Source organism: Leucoraja erinacea, chromosome 23 (assembly GCF_028641065.1).
Source record: "Leucoraja erinacea ecotype New England chromosome 23, Leri_hhj_1, whole genome shotgun sequence".
In the NCBI taxonomy this organism is placed as follows: Eukaryota; Metazoa; Chordata; class Chondrichthyes; order Rajiformes; family Rajidae; genus Leucoraja; species Leucoraja erinaceus.
This window is the reverse complement of record NC_073399.1, coordinates 33,640,325-33,660,356: the sequence shown is the minus strand read 5'-3', so window position 1 is coordinate 33,660,356 and position 20,032 is coordinate 33,640,325. Positions and strand designations below refer to the sequence as shown.

The window sequence follows — 20,032 nt, the reverse complement described above, 5'->3', positions numbered from 1 at the left end:
AAATGAATTGATGCCTTTGAAGGATTGTGTGATTAGATTTTAGGTAGTGAATTACTGTTTTTATGCGCACACACATCACTGCAAGGAAATTATTATTTTTTAAATTTCTCCCCAGTTTGACAGCTCATTTGCAACTTACGTTTACCGGTTTCTTCCATAAAAATGGTATGTATGTTGATTTTTGTTGGGTCATAGAGCATTATGAAGGCTCCTGCTAAGTGGTATTGATCCATATTATAGCAAAATACACTATTCAAAATAGTACCTGTTATTAGGCGATCTCCAGTTCAATTTTGTTTTGTGGACACAGTAGGAAGGCAAAGGAGGACAGCTGGTTGGGGTTGGAACTCCTACATTTTCATTATAAACAGGAATAAAATGTGGACTATTGCAGATGGTATAAATTAGACTATTGCTGTATATAGATGCACAAGCTGACCATTGCTGAGAGAATGGAGTGACTGGGCTTGTATACTCTGGAGTTTAGAAGGATGAGAGGATATCTTATTGATTATTAAGGGTTTGGACACGCTGGAGGCAGGAAACATGTTCCCGATGTTGGGGGGGGGGGGGTCCAGAACCAGGGGCCACAGTTTAAGAATAAGGGGTAAGCCATTTGGAACGGAGACAAGGAAACACTTATTCTCACAAACAGTTGTCTCAGACGGTGGTGGAGGCCGGTTCTCTGGATACTTTAAAGAGAGAGCTAGATACGGCTCTTAAAGATAGCGGAGTCAGGGGATATGGGGAGAAGGCAGGAACGGGGTACTGATTGGTGATTATCACATTGAATGGAGGTGCTGGCTTGAAGGGCCGAATGGCCTACTCCTGCACCTATTGTCTATTGAATACACACGCTATTAATTTGGATTATCTTTTTAGTAATGCAGATTAATGAAACTTTTACCATTTGCTGCTTATGGCGTTGAGGCATAGAAACCAAGAGGATGCTAAATTTGTGTTGACTCAACTCTGTGCTTGATAGTATTTTTCTTGGTGATCCTAGTTGGGGTGAAAAAATGGCCACAGTTGGAGTTCATAATTACTGTCCCATAAGTTAGAATAATGAACTATAGGTATTCTGTGAAGATGAAGCATAGGCTGGGCTCACTTGTCCAACTGCACGTGCTGCCATTTGAACCAGATACAAGATGTTTAAAAGGTGTCATCTAAAGTCCCAGGGAACCCGGGGTGGAGCAGTGGCGTATTATTGTGTACTTTTAAGTAATTGGGATAAACATGTACACTCTACATACGGTGCCCTCCATAATGTTTGGGACACCATCATTTATTTATTTGCCTCTGTATTCCACAATTTGAGATTTGTAATAGAAAAGGTCACATGTGGTTAAAGTGCACATTGTCAGTTTTTATTATAGGCCATTTTTATACATTTTGGTTTCCCCATGTGGCGATCTAAGTGGGACTGGCCCCGCGAGGCCGTACGGCTAAGCGACCACGTTAGGCTGCGCTTGCTGCATGGAGTCGCATGCTCGTGGGACAGGCCCTTTATGTTTGGGACACATGACTTCACAGGTGTTTGTAATTGCTCAGGTGTGTTTAATTGCCGCCTCAATGCGGGTGTAAGAACTCGCAGCACCTAGTCTTTCCTCCAGTCTTTCCACCTTTGGAAACTTTTATTGCTGTTTATCAAGATGAGGACCAAAGTTGTGCCAATAATAGTCAAAGAAGCCATTATGAGACTGAGAAACAAGAATAAAACTGTTAGAGACATCAGCCAAACCTGTTCCAAAATCAACAAAGAAAGAGAGCACTGGTGAGCTCACTAATCGCAAAGGGACTGGCTGACCAAGGAAGACCTCCACAGCTGATGACTGAAGAATTTTGTCTTTCGATGCTTTCACAAGAGAGCTAGATACGGCTCTTAAAGATAGCGGAGTCAGGGGATATGGGGAGAAGGCAGGAACGGGGTACTGATTGGTGATTATCACATTGAATGGCGGTACTGGCTCGAAGGGCCTAATGGCTTACTCCTGCACCTATTGTCTATAATTTTCTCTATAATAAAGAAAAATCCCCAAACACATTTCTGACAGATCAGAAACGCTCTTCAGGAGTCAGGTGTGGATTTGTCAATGACCACTGTCCGCATGAACAGAAATACAGAGTCTGCACTGATGCAAACCAATGGTTAGCCACAAAATAGGATGGCCAGGTTACAGTTTGCCAAGAAGTACTTAAAAGAGCAACCACATTTTTGGAAAAAAGACTTGTGGACAGATGAGATGAAGATTAACTTATATCAGAGTGATGGCAAGAGCAAAGTATGGAGGAGAGAAGGAAATGCCCAATACCCAAAGCATACCACCTCATCTGTGAAACACGGTGGTGGGGGTGTTATGGCCTGGGCATGTATGGCTGCTGAAGGTACTGGCTCACTTATCTTCATTGATGATACAACTGCTGATGGTAGGAGCATAATGAATTCTGAAGTGTATAGACACATCCTATCTGCTCAAGTACAAACAAATGCCTCAAAACTCATTGGCCGGCGTTTCATTCTACAGCAAGACAATGATCTCAAACATATTGCTAAAGCAACAAAATAGTTTTTCAAAGCTAAAAATTGGTCAATTCTTGAGTGGCCAAGTCAATCACCCGATCTGAACCCAATTGAGCATGCCTTTTGTATGCTGAAGAGAAAACTGAAGGGGACTAACCCCCAAAACAAGCATAAGCTAAAGATGGCTGCAATACAGGCTTGGCAGAGCATCACCAGAGAAGACACCCAGCAACTGGTGATGTCCATGAATCGCAGACTTCAAGCAGTCATTGCATGCAAAGGATGTGCAACAAAATACTAATCATGACTACTTTCATTTACATGACATTGCTGTGTCCCAAACATTATGGAGCCCTGAAATGGGTGGACTATGTATAATCATTGCTGTAATTTCTACATGGTGAAACCAAAATGTATAAAAATGGCGTTTATTAAAATCTGAAAACCACATGTGATTGTTTCTATTACAAATCTCAAATTGTGGAGTACAGAGGCAAATAAATAAATGTCTCTGCATGACTTTGTCCCGAACATTATGGAGGGCACTGTAGCTGATTAGCATCATGAAAATAGCCTGATGTAGGATTTGGCTTCTGGCATTAAGTCACTTAATCATGTTATCACTGCAATTAGGAATCAGTCCAGAGGAAGCAACTCTCGAATGCATGACAGTGTTGCTTTATAAAAGGTTGGATCTGTGCAAAGTCATGTTTATTTGCACATTTAAGTATCTTTTTCCTATGTTCACAAGTTAATGTGGACATACTAATTTGTTACACTCTTAACGATCCTAATAGTCATTCTCACATGAGATTGAATAGTATTGCCACTATATTTTCACAAGAAAATTATGTGTTTCCATTCTGGACTAAAGTTTGCAAGCATTAACTTCCAGCAAGAGGCAAGCGGATCTGTTTTACAGGTACTGATGTAAATGCTGTTTACCACCACTCGCCACATCTTCCCATCTCCCCCTATGTCTGCCTTCCGCAAAGACCGCTCCCTCTGCAACTCCCTTGTCAATTCTTCCCTTCCCTCCCGTACCACCCCCTCCCCGGGCACTTTCCGTTGCAACTTCAAGAAATGCAACACCTGTCCCTTCACCTCCCCCCTCGACTCCATTCAAGGACCCAAGCAGTCGTTCCAGGTGCGACAAGGGTTCACCTGTATCTCCTCCAACCTCATCTACTCCATCCGCTGCTCTAGATGTCAGCTGATCTACATCGGGGAGACTAAGCGGAGGTTGGGCGATCGTTTCGCCGAACACCTCCGCACAGTCCGCAATAACCTACCTGAACTCCCGGTGGCTCAGCACTTCAACTCCCCCTCCCATTCCCAATCCGACCTCTCTGTCCTGGGTCTCCTCCATTGCCAGAGTGAGCAACGCCGGAAATTGGAGGAACAGCACCTCATATTCCGCCTGGGTAGCTTGCGTCCTGATGGCATTAACGTTGAATTCTCCCAATTTTGCTAACCCTTGCTGTCTCCTCCCCTTCCTTAACCCTCGAGCTCTCCTCCTCCCCCCCCCCCCTCCCCTCCCCCCCCCCCCCCCCCCCCCCCCACCCCCCATCAGTCTGAAGAAGGGTTTCGGCCCGAAACGTCGCCTATTTCCTTCGCTCCATAGATGCTGCAGCACCCGCTGAGTTTCTCCAGCAATGTTGTGTACCTTCGATCTTCCAGCATCTGCAGTTCCTTCTTGAACACTAAATGCTGTTTCTGTTGCCCGGAATTATTTAATTAAACACAGATGAGCAGATTGTAAAGTTTTCCTGATTATTATTTGGTGCAGCTTGACTACTCAGAAGTCTTGACTTTCATTTCTTCACCTATTGCTAGTAATTGGCTCCCCATGGTTTGAATAAATATGGCTTTCATTTCTTTGGTTCTGATGCTTTTTCTTGGAAGCTCTGTCCCCATTACCGCAAATGTTTAAAGCAGCAAAGTAACAAAAGCCAGGAAATGTCATTGACGATGCAGTTCAACCTATCCTGGGTCAGTTCAGGGCAAAGTCTGATTAAATGTTTTGTAGCTCAGCATTAAATGTCGATATAGTCCACTGCATTTCTTGCTGAGCTGTCAAATATCACAGCTAAAATGGTGTGTTTCTGGCCTCTCAGCTTCGTTTGGATCAAGGGATGTGCAGGAACCTCCTGTGCCTCTGTTCTACTTCAGTTCCGATCGGGAGATGCAAGAGGGGGTAACCCTGCTGTCTTGCCTAGATTTTTATTTGGTTTAGGAAATGTCAATCGATACCCTTTGATGGCTTGGCAGAGATTGAGTTTGCTGTGGCATTGCAGATGCAACCTCATGTCCTTGTGACATGAAACATTAATGAAATAAACATTAATAAAATGATTCGACAACCGGTACTTTTTAAAACATTTATCTAAGCTATTTTATTAATGTTGCTTTGTAGGTAATTATGAGGGAATAATGTCAAAATGTATCAAAGCTATGCTTGTTCGTTTTTACTCAGAACCATAATTATATCTTATTGCAATGGAGCAATGTCAAATTTTAATGTTTTAAATCTCTTTTGTGATGCTCTATATTCCCCCCCAACTAGAAAAGCCATCGCAAAACTCAGAGAACGAACAAAACTCTGTATCCCTGGAGGTGCTACTTGTTAAAGTCTGTCACAAAAAACGTAAGGTAGAGTACACTGACCTTTTTAATTATCCTGCACGGGGGTGTTGCTTAAAATGTGTACGTCATATTCTGCATTCATGAACTGCTGGAGACGAGTCCCGGGGAATTAACATGATAACATCCTCATGTACATCCACACGAGGACAACGAATAAAGGATGAGTTAGATTGGTTCAGGAAAGACTTTCCACTGGAATTAAATGTTGAAAAGTGTCCATGAGTTGTGCTGGTGGAGAGCTGATGCCTCATTTGGCCCTTGCATTCACTTCGTGTTATTGGCGACAGTGTCCATTCTTTTCAAGATACTGTTCAATAACCATCCGGGCTATTGGAAATTCGAATAGCCCAAAATAATCAAATTTCCATGTGGCAGCTGATTTTATGGATTAGTAAGTGAGGCCTTCTTGATTTTTGTGTAAGGGTGTAGCAAGAAGCCTCTAGGTGGCATGTGGAAGGAAGATCATTGCATCAGTGCTTGGGCTCAGAACTCTAGCTTGTTAAACTGATGCTGAGATTTGACCTCAAAGAAACACAGTCATTTTCCTTTGGATGAGCTATGACACCCAACTACGATACGATACAATACAATAGAACTGTATTCATCCCTGGAGGGGAAATTGGTCTGCCAGCAGTCATAACACACAACCAGGTACACGAAAACTTGCCATTAAAATTAAATTAAAAGTGAAAAGAAAAAGAGAACGACAAGCGACTGTTGGCTGGCTGCCGTGTGCACAGCGCCTTCACTGGAACGATCGAACAAACAAACAAATGAGCGCAGGCTTATCCCCTGGGCAGAGGATTCTAAAACTAGAGTGTTTCCCTCCTTGATGCCCTTGACTTAAGTATTACTAAAGCTCCTCGGAGGAATTTGGTTCCTTTAGCCCCTGATTAGATAAAAGCTGAGAGTGCTTAAGCTGAGCGATCCCTGGAAAATCCCAAATCATTCTTTGGTGAGCTGGTTAATGATAAATACATGAAATCATTGTCAACAGATTTGACAACAGCAACTTGTATTGTTTTCCTATCGGTCATTGTTAAGAAAAAAATTGTTGCTTGCAGTTCATTACTTTCTCTTATTTAAATTTTGTTTAGAGATGCATCGTAGGACAGGCTGAAGAGCTGTACTGTTCTATCATCTATGTTACTAGTGAGGTTCCAAGAGTGAAACCAGATCTTAATGAAGGTTAAAAGGAAGGTGTGATGTATTCAAGTTCTGCAATTCTGCTGCTGTGGGAGGTGTAAAGAAATAGGCTAAGCAAATGGACAAGAAATGACTAGAGTGCAAGATAATGAAGTGTAGTAGTACTCATCTTAGTAAGAATAGCAAAATGATATTTCTTAAAATGGAAGGTAGACAAACATGCTGGAGAAACTCAAGAGGCAGCGAAGGAAATGGAGCGAAGGAAATGGGCAACATTTCGGGCCGAAATCATCTTCAGAAACTAGGATATAAATGGGACTAAGATTTAAGTGTCCATTCCTTTGGTTTTGACCTTGGCCATGAATAGTTTCACATCAGATGACAAGTAAGCTCTAAAATTATTGCGTTACGCTCGAGTAAAGCTAGATTGCATAAGTTTAAATAGTTAAATCTTTACATAGTCATAAAGAAAAACTGTCCTCTTTCCTCTCCCGTCACCTGTAATTTGCTAATATGTTTAGATGATTTTCTAACTTGCTCATTTCTTTTCAAGGATGTTAGTTGTCCAATCAAGCAAGTGCCTACAGGTAAAAAGCAGGTGCCTTTGAACCCAGACAACAGCCAGTCCAAACCAGGCAATTGGCCTTCCCTCGCAGTTCCCAGCAACGAGTTTGAGCCGAGCAACAGCCATATGGTCAAGTCGTATTCACTGCTGTTCAGAGTGACCCGGCCAGGCAGGAGGGAGATGAACGGACTGACAAATGGAGAGATTAATGAAAACATTGGTGAGTATGTTTTATTGAAACCGCCTTGTGATGTTCATTCTAGCTGAAAGTCTCATTGGCTTGCAGCCTTATGTGATTAAGTCCCAAGTCCTTGCATGTGCATTGAGAGCTGTAAAGCAGCATAGGTTCGTTCACATAAAATACAAGAAACTCTAACGTCTTCAATTGTTGTGGTCTTTTGCAATAAAATCAGTATAATTTGAATTGTATAACAAACTAGATAAACAAATCTAATTTCATTATAAGACCTAAATGTTTTGTTAATCAAATGAGAAATATTGGAGTCTTGATTAATTTTTTCATCTGAAGCTCTTTTTCAAAAAAAGGAACCATATACAGTATTAATTGGACTCTTGAGCCAGTGAAGCTAATCTGAATCCAGTAAATATGTGAAAAAAAACTTTTTAGCAAAAGGAGTTGGGTATAGGAGCAAAGAGGTCCTTTGCAGTTGTACAGGGCCTTACTGAGACCACACCTGGAGTATTGTGTGCAGTTTTGGTCTCCCAATTTGAGGAAGGACATTCTTGCTATTGAGGGAGTGCAGCGTAGGTTCGCCAGGTTAATTCCCGGGATGGCGGGACTGTCATATGCTGATAGAATGGAGCTGCTGGGCTTGTATATTCTGGAATTTAGAAGGATGAGCCGGTATCTTATTGAAACATGGTAAGATTATTAAGAGTTTGGACACGCTAGAGGCAGGAAACATGTTCCCGATGTTGGGGGAGTCCAGAACCAGGGGCCACAGTTTAAGAATAAGGGGTAAGCCATTTAGAATAGAGATGAGGAAAAGCTTTTTCACACAGAGAGTTGTGAGTCTGTGGAATTCTCGGCCTCAGAGGGCGGTGGAGGCTGGTTCTCTGGATGCTTTCAACAGAGAGCTAGAAAGGGCTCTTAAAAATAGCGGAGTCAAGGGATATGGAGAGAAGGCAGGAACGGGGTGCTGATTGTGGATGATCAGCCATGATCACATTGAATGGTGGTGCTGGCTCGAGGGGACAAATGGCCTACTCCTGCATTTATTGTCTATTAAAACTACAGTGTGTCCAAACCACTTCATAACCAAGTATTTTTAAAGACATAATGTGCAGGTGCTTGAATCTTAAGCAAAACCTAAAAGTATTGAAGGAACTCGACGGGGCAGGCAGCAACTGTGGAGGGAATGGACAGATGTTTTGGGTTGGAACCCTTCAGTCTGAGGTCCATTCCCTCAATAGTTGCTGCCTGGCCCATTGGGTTCCTCCAGTACTTTTGAAGTGTAGATAGTATTATATTGTGGGAAATGACATAACCACCATTTTACATACAGCAAGGTTCCATTCATAGACATACAATACTGGAGTAACTCAGCAGAACTGGCAGCATCTCTGGATAGAGGGAATGGGTGACGTTTTGGATCGAGTCCATTCTCGAAAAGAAGGGTCTCGACCCGAAACATTATTCATTCCATCTATCCAGAGATGCTGCCTGTTCCCGTTGAATTGCTCCAGCATTTTGTGTCCATCTTCAGTGTGAACCAGCATCTGCAGTTCCTTCCCACACAAGGTTCCACATAATCTTTAATGTAGTAAAGTATTATCAAATAGCTTTTGGGTCAGATCCACAAAGCTATTAGAGCAAATGACCAGAAGGCATGTTTTAAAGATTGCCTTCAAGGACAAAACAATCCTGAAAAGTGGAGAATTTTAGATAGATTTCAGTTCAGAATTTTGGCAGGTGACAGCCGCCAGTGGTGGAATAATTGGTGACAATAAATAACTAAATTTTGTTTCTATGATAGTTGAGGAATACACAGATCTTTGCAGTAGGAATTGAAAACACAACCTTCTAACTGAGGTGAGGGTGTTTCCACTGACCCAAGTCTAACAATGAAATGTGTTGTGCATGGAATGTGCTGACAGCTTCATGCAAATGTCACTGTCTGTTCTATCTAAGAAATTAGCTCTGGGTTTGCTAGCTGTGTCAGTAAATGTTACGTGCTTTATTTACAGAAGAAACCGTTAGGTTTTTTGTTTTTCAACGTTTAATATAGACCCAACTTTGATGTCCTAAATTGAATACATTTCCAGGACTTGAGTTTCATTCAATGGCATCATAGTGAATTGCACTGATATTTCCTAAATGGCATTTAAATTTGAGCGTTCCTTCTTAGAATCACCATGGAAGAACTTCACATGAGTTTATATTTAATGTCTCTGTTCCTGTAATTTGACATGATTAGATTTGGGGAATACTGTATTCTCTGGCTTTTGGAATATGATTTATCTGAGTGTTTTCCCCAGCTAAATACTGCAATCCCCTGCCCCTTTTCCTTTGCCAAGGAATTGATCTCCCAGGGGCTCTGCTTGTAGTGGAGTAGGTTGGCTTGCATGTAAGCTGACTTGCATATTAGAGCGGATGACTGCTTCTCTGACACATTAATGCTTCCTAAAGACAACACATGCTGTTAGAATACGTCATTTAATCACTGTGCCATTTTAAGCAGCAGTAAAAACATAGTAAATGGATGGATACAGAGAGAAAACAACATCTTAGACACTGCGATTACTTTAGGGTTTAATATTATGACTGTATGGTACATCAAATGTGACTATGTCGGTGCACGTGACTATAACGGACCATTGAACCATTGAATATTATAACGTTATCTTCACCAATGACATTACAAGATGCATCCTTTTCTTGTCTTTACAAGTCCACTCTCAAATGTAGCATTTTACAAAGTCAAGTCAAAACAATCAATTATTTGTTTCTTGAAGATAGAATGTGGAAAGCATAGTATTGGAAACTGGCGGCCGATTGATGTTAAACCTGAACGTTGTTAAATATGCGTCTCAGCACTTCAACTTAGAAAGTGCAAACACTCACTGGTACCTGATTCACTTTCCAGACTGTATTTCAGTCTCTAAAAAACAGCTTTCTACATATTTATATAGGGAGGGTGGAAACCTATCCCTGTATCTTCATGTTTAAGAAAGAACTGCAGATGCTGGAAAACCGAAGGTAGACAAAAATGCTGGAGAAACACAGCGGGTGAGGCAGCATCTTTGGAGCGAAGGAAATAGGCGACGTTTCAGGTCGAGGCCCCTCTTCAGAAGGGTTTTGACCCGAAACGTCACCTATTCCGTCACCTATTCCTTCACTCCATAGATGCTGCCTCACCCGCTGAGTTTCTCCAGCATTTTTCCAGCGTCTACCTCCTGTATCTTCATTATCTGCCAGGGTAAAGTTTAGCATCGTTAACATCAACTGAAGAAAGCTAACTTGGAATGGTAAGTTTCACTACATGAAGACTCGCATGGCTGCACACTTTTTAGTCTCGGGACCTACCAGATTTGTTTGGTGAATCAAGCACCATTTGAAGCAAGTTCGCTATTGTGCTGGAGATTCAGCTATATTGCCCTTCAGTAAATTACATTGGTGTGAAAGAACAATCCAGGGTTCTGTGAACAACTTCTGTTGTTGGAAATAATCATCTAGCTAAGAGTACTTTTAATACTTCATCTGACAGGCACCACCTGTGACAACAGGTCTTCAGGGTGTGCTGAACTATTTTATTAGCCGTAGGGATAGAGTTAATCTGACTACACTTATCACATCAAGCCATTATGTTGGAAAATAATTTTCCAGTGCATATAAGCTATTTTTGCCGTTTAAGGCTTTTAGCGATTTTTTATCTTTGTAGACTTATAGATGCTTGTTAGTAGTGTCACTCATTGTTTTTTACTCTCACTTTTAGTGGGATGTTGGTGCTGAAAATTGCAGATTGAAAGATCCTATATCATTTGCTATAATTCACGAGCTTTGTGATATGGAGCTTTTTCAGGAATGGTTCCTTACCAGGGAGTTTGCATTAGAGTCATCTTGCAAACTGCGGCTGATGGATATTAATACTGAGTCTGCTTTTCCTCCTGAACTTGCTCTGGGTTAGTTAGTGTCTGGGGAGAGAAACAATTGAGTTACCGGATTGTGCAGCTCTCATCAGCCACCTGCCACCCTCAGTCTGAAGAAGGGACCTGACCCGACATGTCATTTATCCATGTTCTCCAGAGCTGCTGCCTGACCCACAGAGTTACTCCAGCAGAAACACCAATGTGAGTTACTCCAGCATTTTGAGTCTTCCAGTGTTAGATGGTTGTGGACCCACTTTTCAGTTTTCGTTTGGTTGGAAATAGTCATAGAGTGATACAGTGTGGAAACGGGCCCTGCAGCCCAACTTGCCCTCACTGGCAAACCTGTCCCAACTACACTAGTCCAACCGGCATGTGTTTGGTCCATATCCCTCCCAAATTGTCCTATCTATTAAATAGATCGAAACAAAAAAAATATGCTTCTCAATCCTCCTACACTGACTGCTAGGTTTGTCCATGCCCAAGCCACTGTTACAAATGCCACTGAGGCCCATGTTTTCTTTGATTTTTCACAGGTCTTTAGACCTTGAGTTTTAGGCTATTCAGTTGAGGAGGATTTCAACAAAAAGATGATGTTTCTATTTCTGAATGTCTGTTGCTGTCAGGATTTCTGTTCTTAATCCGTGTTAGTCTGTTATATATGAGGGGTATTGTAAGTTTATCATGGATTTGCAGCTTTATTTTAATAGTCCAGGTTCTTTGGTGTACTGCTGACTTATTCATGACTCTTTAAAAAAAAAACTCGAACAGCTAGCTAAAGAGGCAGTTACTGAGATGCGACTGTAGCTCAATGAACTTCAGCATCAATAGGTTACCCTTGGAAAACAGGATGTTATGTGTTAAAGAATGGTTTTAGTTTCCAATCAGCATTACAGAGTCCGCAACGGGTACTGATTCTGGATGATCAGCCATGATCATATTGAATGGCGGTGCTGGCTCAATGGGCTGAATGGCCTACTCCTGCATCTATTTTCTATGTTTCTATGACCAGCGATCCTATGACCAGTGATTGCATAATAACGTTATCCTACACATACTAGAGACAATTTTCATTTTATAGAAAGCCAATTAACCTACAAACCTGCATGTCTTTGGAGTGTGGGAGGAAACCAAAGATCTTGGAGGAAACCCACGGGGAGAACATACAAACTCCGTACAGAAAGCACTCGTAGTCGGGATCGAACCCGGGTCTCTGGTGCTGTAAGGCAGAAACTCTACCGCTGCGCCACTGTGCAGCCCCGTGTTTAACTTAGTTTATCATTTTACACAGTTGGACTTGGTCACACAAAGCTGGCAGAAAGGTTTGCCCTTGTCCATGTGCTTATAACATAATGAATTACTGAGTTTGTCCTGAAGCACAACAATTATTCAAACCACCACACCCCATGTTTTTTCTTCTAGAAATATCGGATGAGCTGCCAAGTAGGCGTAAACGGAACTCCTCTCACAAGGATGACGGGGAAAAGACCTTTGTAGCCCAGATGACTGTCTTTGATAAGAATAGGTAAGCATGCTGCTATCGTTGCGATGTACATGTGAAAGATGATTCTGCTTTTATGATTGGTATGGAATTGTTTATGTTCTAAATTGGTGTCCTGACAGAGAACAGTGCTTAATATGATTTGCAGCTGAGTAATTTGAAGAATCTTGTGTAGATCTTGAATATTCTATTTTTCTATTATCATCAGATTCAGGTTTAGTATTATTTGGCTAAATCACTTGATTTTGGTTTCTAAAATAACATCAGTCAATTACATGACATTTTGATTTCTATGGACAGCTAAATCAAAATATTGTCGCTTTTCTTTATATCTATTAATTGTTTGAATATCAGAGATGGGTCACAGAATTTCTACAGGCCGACATAGTCTCCGGGGCAAAAAAACCCTTCAACTGAACCACTCTGTAAATGTGTAGGGAGGAACTGCGGATGCTTAGTTCAAACCGAAGACAGACACAAAAAGCTGGAGTAACTCAGTGGGTCAGGCAGCATCTCTAGAGAAAAGGAATAGGTTTTTGTTTTGAGTCGCGACCCTTCTTCTGAAGAATGCATGTGACCCAAAACATCACCTGTTCATTTTTCCCCTGACCTGCTGAGTTGTTCCAGCTTTTTTGAGTCTGTCTTAAATTTGTAAACGTTGTGAGTTACTCCAGCATTTTGTGCCCATCTTTGGTAGAAGCCAGCATCCGCAGTTCCTTTTTATTACATTGTTGTCATCTGAATTTGCTTCTTTAAAGACGTTTGCAGCTCCTTGATGGAGAGTATGAAGTAGCCATGCAGGAAATGGATGAATGCCCTGTCAACAAGAAGAGAGCCACGTGGGAAACCATCCTCGATGGAAAGGTATATTTCTAAAGCCTGCCCTTTCTCACTGACATTCCACATCTATGCACTGTAGTATTAGATTGGTGTTTTCTAAGTGTGGTAATACCCAAAGATCCTATAGCGACGAAAGAAACTTGGTACGGTCATGGGCAGATTCATGGGTAATTTATCGGCCCCATTTCCGTAACCGGCTTCAGTCTCCGCACCAAAGATCCCGTAGCGTAATAGTGTGGAGACGGAAGCCGGTTACGGAAACATCCTCGTAAAAATAAAAGTTATTTGGTAAAAATCTTCTGCTCATTTTCAGAATTTTAATTTATTAATACGCACTGTTCCCCCGCAACGTTGATTACACTGCGAGTCGGGTTGGGTCCGGTTATGGAAATGGATGGAAAAAAAGACCCATGTTCCGTTCCGTTGCGTACTACACGTCAGCCCATTGTATTTAGCAGGAGTGGTCTATCTTGCTCCGCTATAGGATCTTTGGTAATACCATTTGCTCTGATGAATGGATTGCTTCTTTAGGCGAATAGTGGGGGGAGGGAGCGAGAGAGAGAAGGGGTTAAATTAGATCTTTATCTTGATCACAACACTTATTGTCGACTAGCCGCCTCTAAGGCAAACAGCTCAAATTTCTGTGATGTTGGAAGCAGATACTTCATGCCTCCAGATGTTTATATGTTTGGAGAGAGTCACGGTGGAGAGGATGTTTCCGCTAGTGGGAGAGTCTAGGACTAGAGGTTTTAGCCTCGGAATTAAAGGACGTTCTTTTCGGAAGGAGCTGAGCAGAAATTTCTTTAGTCAGAGGATGGTGAATTTGTGGCATTTTTTGCCACAGAGGCTGTGGAGGCCAAGTCAGTTGATATTTTTAAGGCAGAGATAGATAGATTCTTGATTAGTACGGGTGTCGGGGGTTATGGGGAGAAGGTAGGAGAATGGGGCTAGGAGGGAGAGGTAGATCAGCCGTGATTGAATGGAGGAGTAGACTTGAGGGGCCGAATGGCCTAATTCTGCTCCTATTACTCATGATCTTCCCAGGAGGCAAATTGAAACCCTATTTTGCTGGTTAGAGTCTGATATCAATGTGACTGGTTGCTTTTGGAAGTTGGCACTAATCATCTGTGTGCCAGTGCTCGTCTTTGTTAATTAATGTCTTGTTTGTTTTCACAGCGGTTGCCTCCTTTTGAAACCTTTTCTCAGGGTCCTACACTCCAGTTCACCCTCCGATGGACGGGAGATGCTGCAGATAGATCCACCGCTCCAGTAGCTAAACCTCTTGCAACTCGCAATACAGACACCACAACTGCAGAGACCAAGCTCAACTCCGTGAAACCAACACAGACCCTCTGTAAGAACCACCAGCAAATATAGAGTGTGCTGCACAATGCATTGTTCTTGGTCTATAGGGATGTCATTTCCAGTGCCATGACTGGCCATCATCTGATTCTGTTGGTCTGGTATCTCCTTGTTCAGTACTAGGCTGGGATCTAGTCCTTAATCTCAGACTAAAGATCAGGATGTAACTATTAGTACAAGATGTGTATTTATTGCTCATCTTTAAATTGGGCGGCATGGCGGCGCAGCGGTAGAGTTGCTGCCTTACAGCGGCAGTCACCCGGGTCTGATCCTGACTACGAGTGCTGTCTGGACGGAGTTTGTACGTGACCGCTTGGGTTTTCTCCGAGATCTTCGGTTTCCTCCCGCACTCCAAAGGCGTACAGGTTTGTAGGTTAATTGGCTTGGTATAATTGTAAATTGTCCCTAGTGTTAATGTGCGGGGATCGCTGGCTGGTGCAAACTCGTTGGGCCAAATGGCCTGTATGGGTGCTGTATCTGCAAACTAAACTGATAAGTGGTGATGAGCTGGCTTGTGATAGTGTTGCTCAATCCTTCAAAAACGGGTGGTAGCTATTCTCGCTCACACTGGAACCTGGTCTCGACTCAAAGGGCTTTATGCACTCTGTTAATTGGAGAATGATCCTCAGATCATTCTTCAGATCATCAGTCTGAAGAAGGATCTCGACCCGAAACGTCGCCTACTACTTTTCTCCATAAATGCTGCCTCACCCGCTGCGTTTCTCCAGCATTTTCTGTCGACCCCAGATCATATAATGTCTCTGGGCGGGTAATCTTCTCTGAAGGGACATGTTTCTTGAGACTCATTCCTGATCATGAAACTATATTTGACATGGTAGCCAAATTAACAAGAGTAATGGTAGAGCTGCTGCCTCGCAGCGTCGGAGAGCTGGGTTCAATTTTGACCTCGGGTGCTGTCTGTGTGGAGTTTGCACATTATTTCTGTGATGCTGTAGGTTTGCTCTAGTTTCCTCCCACATCCCAAAGATGATAATGGGTCTCTGTAATATGTGTATGGAGTGGATGATAAAGTGGGATAACATAGAGCTCGTATGAACAGGTGATCGATGGTCGGCGTGGACTCAGTTGGCCAACAGGCCTGTTTCCATGCAGTATCTTCAAATTAAACAAATGCGGGAATTTAACTGCATGATGCAAAGCTGCAAATGTCTTGACATTTAGGAATCTTTCATTTAAATTCAAGCCATTTGATCACAAGAATTTTAAGGCTTTCGGTTTCCCTCTCAGGAAATACCTCTGCACGGCCCTGTGGTGTGATTGGTTTTGCTTGTGTGTACCAAGTACCAAGATTGTAGATATTTAGTGAGGGGAAAAATAGCAATCTGCCCTCTTTAATGAGAAGTTGCTGACATTAATATGCCATCTTTTCATGTGCTTCATGATTTTGCTTGTGTGTACCAGGTTCAGTCAGCATTATGTGTACATATCTCAGTGAGGTAATTTTCACGTGAATTGATTTAGTGATGTTGATTAAGGGCTCATAATAGACAATAGGTGCAGGAGGAGGCCATCAGTACCCCGTTCCTGCCTTCTCCCCATATCCCTTGACCGCTATCTTTAAGAGCTCTATAACTCTCTCTTGAAAGCATCCAGAGAATTGGTCTCCACTGCCTTCTGAGGCAGAGAATTCCACAGATTCACAACTCTCTGGGTGAAAAAGACTTTCCTAATTTCCGTTATAAATGGCTTGCCCCTTATTCTTAAAAGGCTTATAATATGGGGCTTATATAAGGGCTTATATCCACTGGAATTTAGCATAAGAGGAGGTCTTATAGAAACATATACAATTCTTAAGGGTAGGACATTTAGGACTGAGGTGAGGAGAAACTTTTTCATCCAGAGAGTTGTGAATCTGTGGAAGTCTCTGCCACAGAAGGCAGTAGAGGCCAATTCACTGGATATATTCAAGTGAGAGTTAGATATAGCTCCTGGGGTTAATGGAATCAAAGGACATGGGGAGCAAGCAGGAACGGGGTACTGATTTTAGGATGATCAGCCATGATCGTATTGAATGGTGGTGCTGGCTCGAAGGGCCGAATGGCCTACTCGTGCAGCTATTTTCTACGTTTCAGTGTTAGCCGGGTTATTCGGTGGTTGCTTCTCTTCACCCGAAGCCGAACAAGACATTGGTTTAACAAGTCCATTACATGTTCTGGTTGTCTATTGAGTTAGGATGTACAGCTCTGGCTGATGAGATGGCTGCTGCCAAACCAAACAATGCATTAAAATTGCTGGATTGTTAGGTTTAATGATATACATGTTTAGTTGGGAATTAATAGGTGTATAAACTTAAGTGCTATTTAAATTGTGCTGGCTTAATCATGTTAAATTGAATACATTTTAACTTAATATGGTGCATAATTACAGTCAATCCTATTTGTAACATTTTTATTATAATTGGAATTAGAATACAAATTTGATACTGTATCTGTACTGCACTTAACCAGAGTTTCTCTTTGACTTAAATATAGTTCTGATTCGTTTAAAACCACAAATATTTGTATTTTGGGGGAATTATTCAGACTGAATGGAGTGATTTTGCCGCACAAGATATTTAGGCTGGAAATAATCGCAGATCTACTGCACAGAAACGAGCCCTTTGGCACAACTAGTCCGTACCACCATTGCCCATCTCCGCTCGTCCCATTTCTCTGCATTAGGCTGAAGCCACTCGCGTCACTCTCCTGTCCAATTGCCTTTTAAACGTTGTAATTGTATTTCTCCTCGGCTTATTCCCGGTGTCAGCCATCCTCTACGTGGGGAGGGGGGGAGGGGGAGTAATTGCCTCTCCGACCTACTTTAAACTTCTCCCCTCTTGCATTAAACTCATGCCCTCTAGTTTTAGACTGCCATCCACAAAAATAATCTGGTGCTTATCCTGTTCATTCCCACATCCCCTAGTAATTTTATACGTTTCTATATAATGTTACTGCTTAATGTTTTATTGAAAAAAACAGTCAATCTGATCTCACAATTACATCCTTCTGCTCCAAGTGAAATCCTTGTATGTCTGTTCCGCAATCTTTCTAATCATAAGGCATCCTTTCTGTCGTGTGGCGACCATCACTGTACACAGTACTCGTGCGTGGCCTGACCAGTACAACTGCAACACGTCGTCTCATATCAGCCTGTGAAGGCAAGCATGTCAAATGCTCTTTCGCTATCCTATCTACCTTGTGTTGTCTTTTTCACAGAGCAATGAAACCCCTCTGCAATAGACAATAGGTGCAGGAGTAGGCCATTCGGCCCTTCGAGCCAGCACCGCCATTCAATGTGATCATGGTTGATCATCCCCAATCAGTACCCCATTCCTGCCTTCTCCCCATATCCCCAGACTGCGCTATTTTTAAGAGCCCTATCTAGCTCTCTCTTGAAAGCATCCAGAGAACCCACCTCCACCGCCCTCTGAGACAGAGAATTCCACGGACTCGCTACTCTCTATGAGAAAAGTGTTTCCTCGTCTCTGTTCTAAATAGCTTACTCCTTATTCTTAAACGGTGGCCCCTGGTACTGGACTCCCCCAACATCGGAAACATGTTTCCTGCCTCTAGCTTGTCCAAACCCTTAACAATCTTATATATTTCAATGACATCCCCTATCATCCTTCTAAACTCCAGAGTGTACAAGCCCAGCTGCTCCATTCTCTCAGCATATGACTGTCCCGCTGTCCTGGGAATTAACTTTGTAAACCTATGCTGCACTCCCTCAATAGCATGAATGCCCTTCCTCAAATTAGGGGACCAAAACTGCACACAATGCTCCAGGTGTGGTCTCACTAGGGCTCTGTACAACTGCAGAAGGACCTCTTTGCTCCTATATTCGATTCCTCTTGTTATAAAGGCCAAGGTCCCGAGGTCCCTGCCATTTACTATATAAACTCTCAGAATAATGCATTTCGTTGTCTCTGTACTGTACACTGACAATGACAATTAAAATTGAATCTGAATCTGAATATCTGATGTCCTGAAGTGCATTACTTCACATGTGGCCATACAGCATGGAAACAGGCTGTTCAACCCAATGTGTACATGCCAACCAGCCCTATCTTTTCCCCATAATAATTATTTAAAAACTAATCGAATGAGTGTTCCTCTATGTCAATTACTTGCTCTGCCTGGTTCCCTAATGGGAGGGGCCCAAACAAACATTTTCCCACTGTGTGTCAGTACATCCAACAAAAATAAAAGAACCTACCATGGTGTGGCCTCTCTCGCAGATTGTTGTATTTTGTTTAAGAACGTTTTTCTGGACAAAATACATTGCAATCTGTCCAAACCCTTTGCACTATGGGATTCCTAGTCAACATGGGAAGTATTTTTTTTTGTCTGGATTGAATTTCATCTGACTTTCCTGACCAACTGTTCAGCAGATCTGTCAGAGGAGATAGTTGAGGCTGGGACTATCCCACCGTTTAAGAAACAGACAGGTATATGGACCAAACGCAGGCAGGTGGGACAATCAGGCCGGTGTGGGAAAGTCGGGCCGAAGGGCCTGTTTCCCTACTGTATCACTCTATGGCTCTATCTATGTCCCTCCATATTCTTTCACAATAGCCTTTTTTTAAACATATTTCACACCAAGCTCATTAAACACTGAATACACATTGGAGCAGAATTACTAGATTTGAGCACTTTAAGTCGTGAAATATTGTGCTTTATATGCAATTTATGTTTAAACACACAGCTGTAAAAGACTCTCTGACAACTGAAGTTCAAAGTAAAAAGGAACAAGTTTCAATGGAACCACGGCAGAAATTAAGGATATTCTATCAGGTATGATATGAATGTCTCCATGCAAGTCTTTTGTTGTTGTAGTTGATAATGTGGTGGTTGGAAGCTGTTGATGGAATAAAGATTTGTAGATCGGCCAAGTGAAATCCATGAAGGTGACAAGCGGGTTGGTTTAGAAGTCATGAAGTTAATTATATAGTTTAGTTTATTGTCACGTGTACACAGGGAAAAGCTGTTGTTGCCAATCCGTGTAAAGACAATACATGATTACAATCGAGCTGTCCATATTGTACAGATACATGATAAAGGGAATAACGTGAATAATGTTTAGTGCAAGATAAACTCCAGTAAAGTCTCATCAAACATATTCCGAGGGTCTCCAATGAGGTGGCTAGTAGCTCAGAACAGCTTCCTAGTTGTTGGTAGGATGGTTCAGTTGCCTGATAACAGCTGGGAAGAATCTGGAATTTCTTATTCTGGAGAGCAGGGCATTGTATTAAATTGGAGTAAATTATATTAAATTGGAATTTTATTAGCCGAAGATGGACACAAAAAGCTGGAGTAGCTCAGCGGGTCACACATCATCTCTG

At 42.2% G+C, this 20,032-nt stretch overlaps 1 protein-coding gene across 1 annotated transcript in view; it reads left to right on the top strand.

Moving 5' to 3' along the window:
- LOC129708469 (polycomb protein suz12-like) overlaps positions 1-20,032 on the top strand; it is a 56,517-nt gene that overhangs the window by 26,562 nt on the left and 9,923 nt on the right. Inside the window, exons 5-11 of the mRNA XM_055654271.1 lie at positions 116-165; positions 5,091-5,176; positions 6,870-7,101; positions 12,411-12,513; positions 13,248-13,353; positions 14,506-14,683; positions 19,396-19,484. Coding sequence (XP_055510246.1) covers positions 116-165; positions 5,091-5,176; positions 6,870-7,101; positions 12,411-12,513; positions 13,248-13,353; positions 14,506-14,683; positions 19,396-19,484 — 844 coding nt within the window. The remainder of the gene's footprint in view (positions 1-115; positions 166-5,090; positions 5,177-6,869; positions 7,102-12,410; positions 12,514-13,247; positions 13,354-14,505; positions 14,684-19,395; positions 19,485-20,032) is intronic.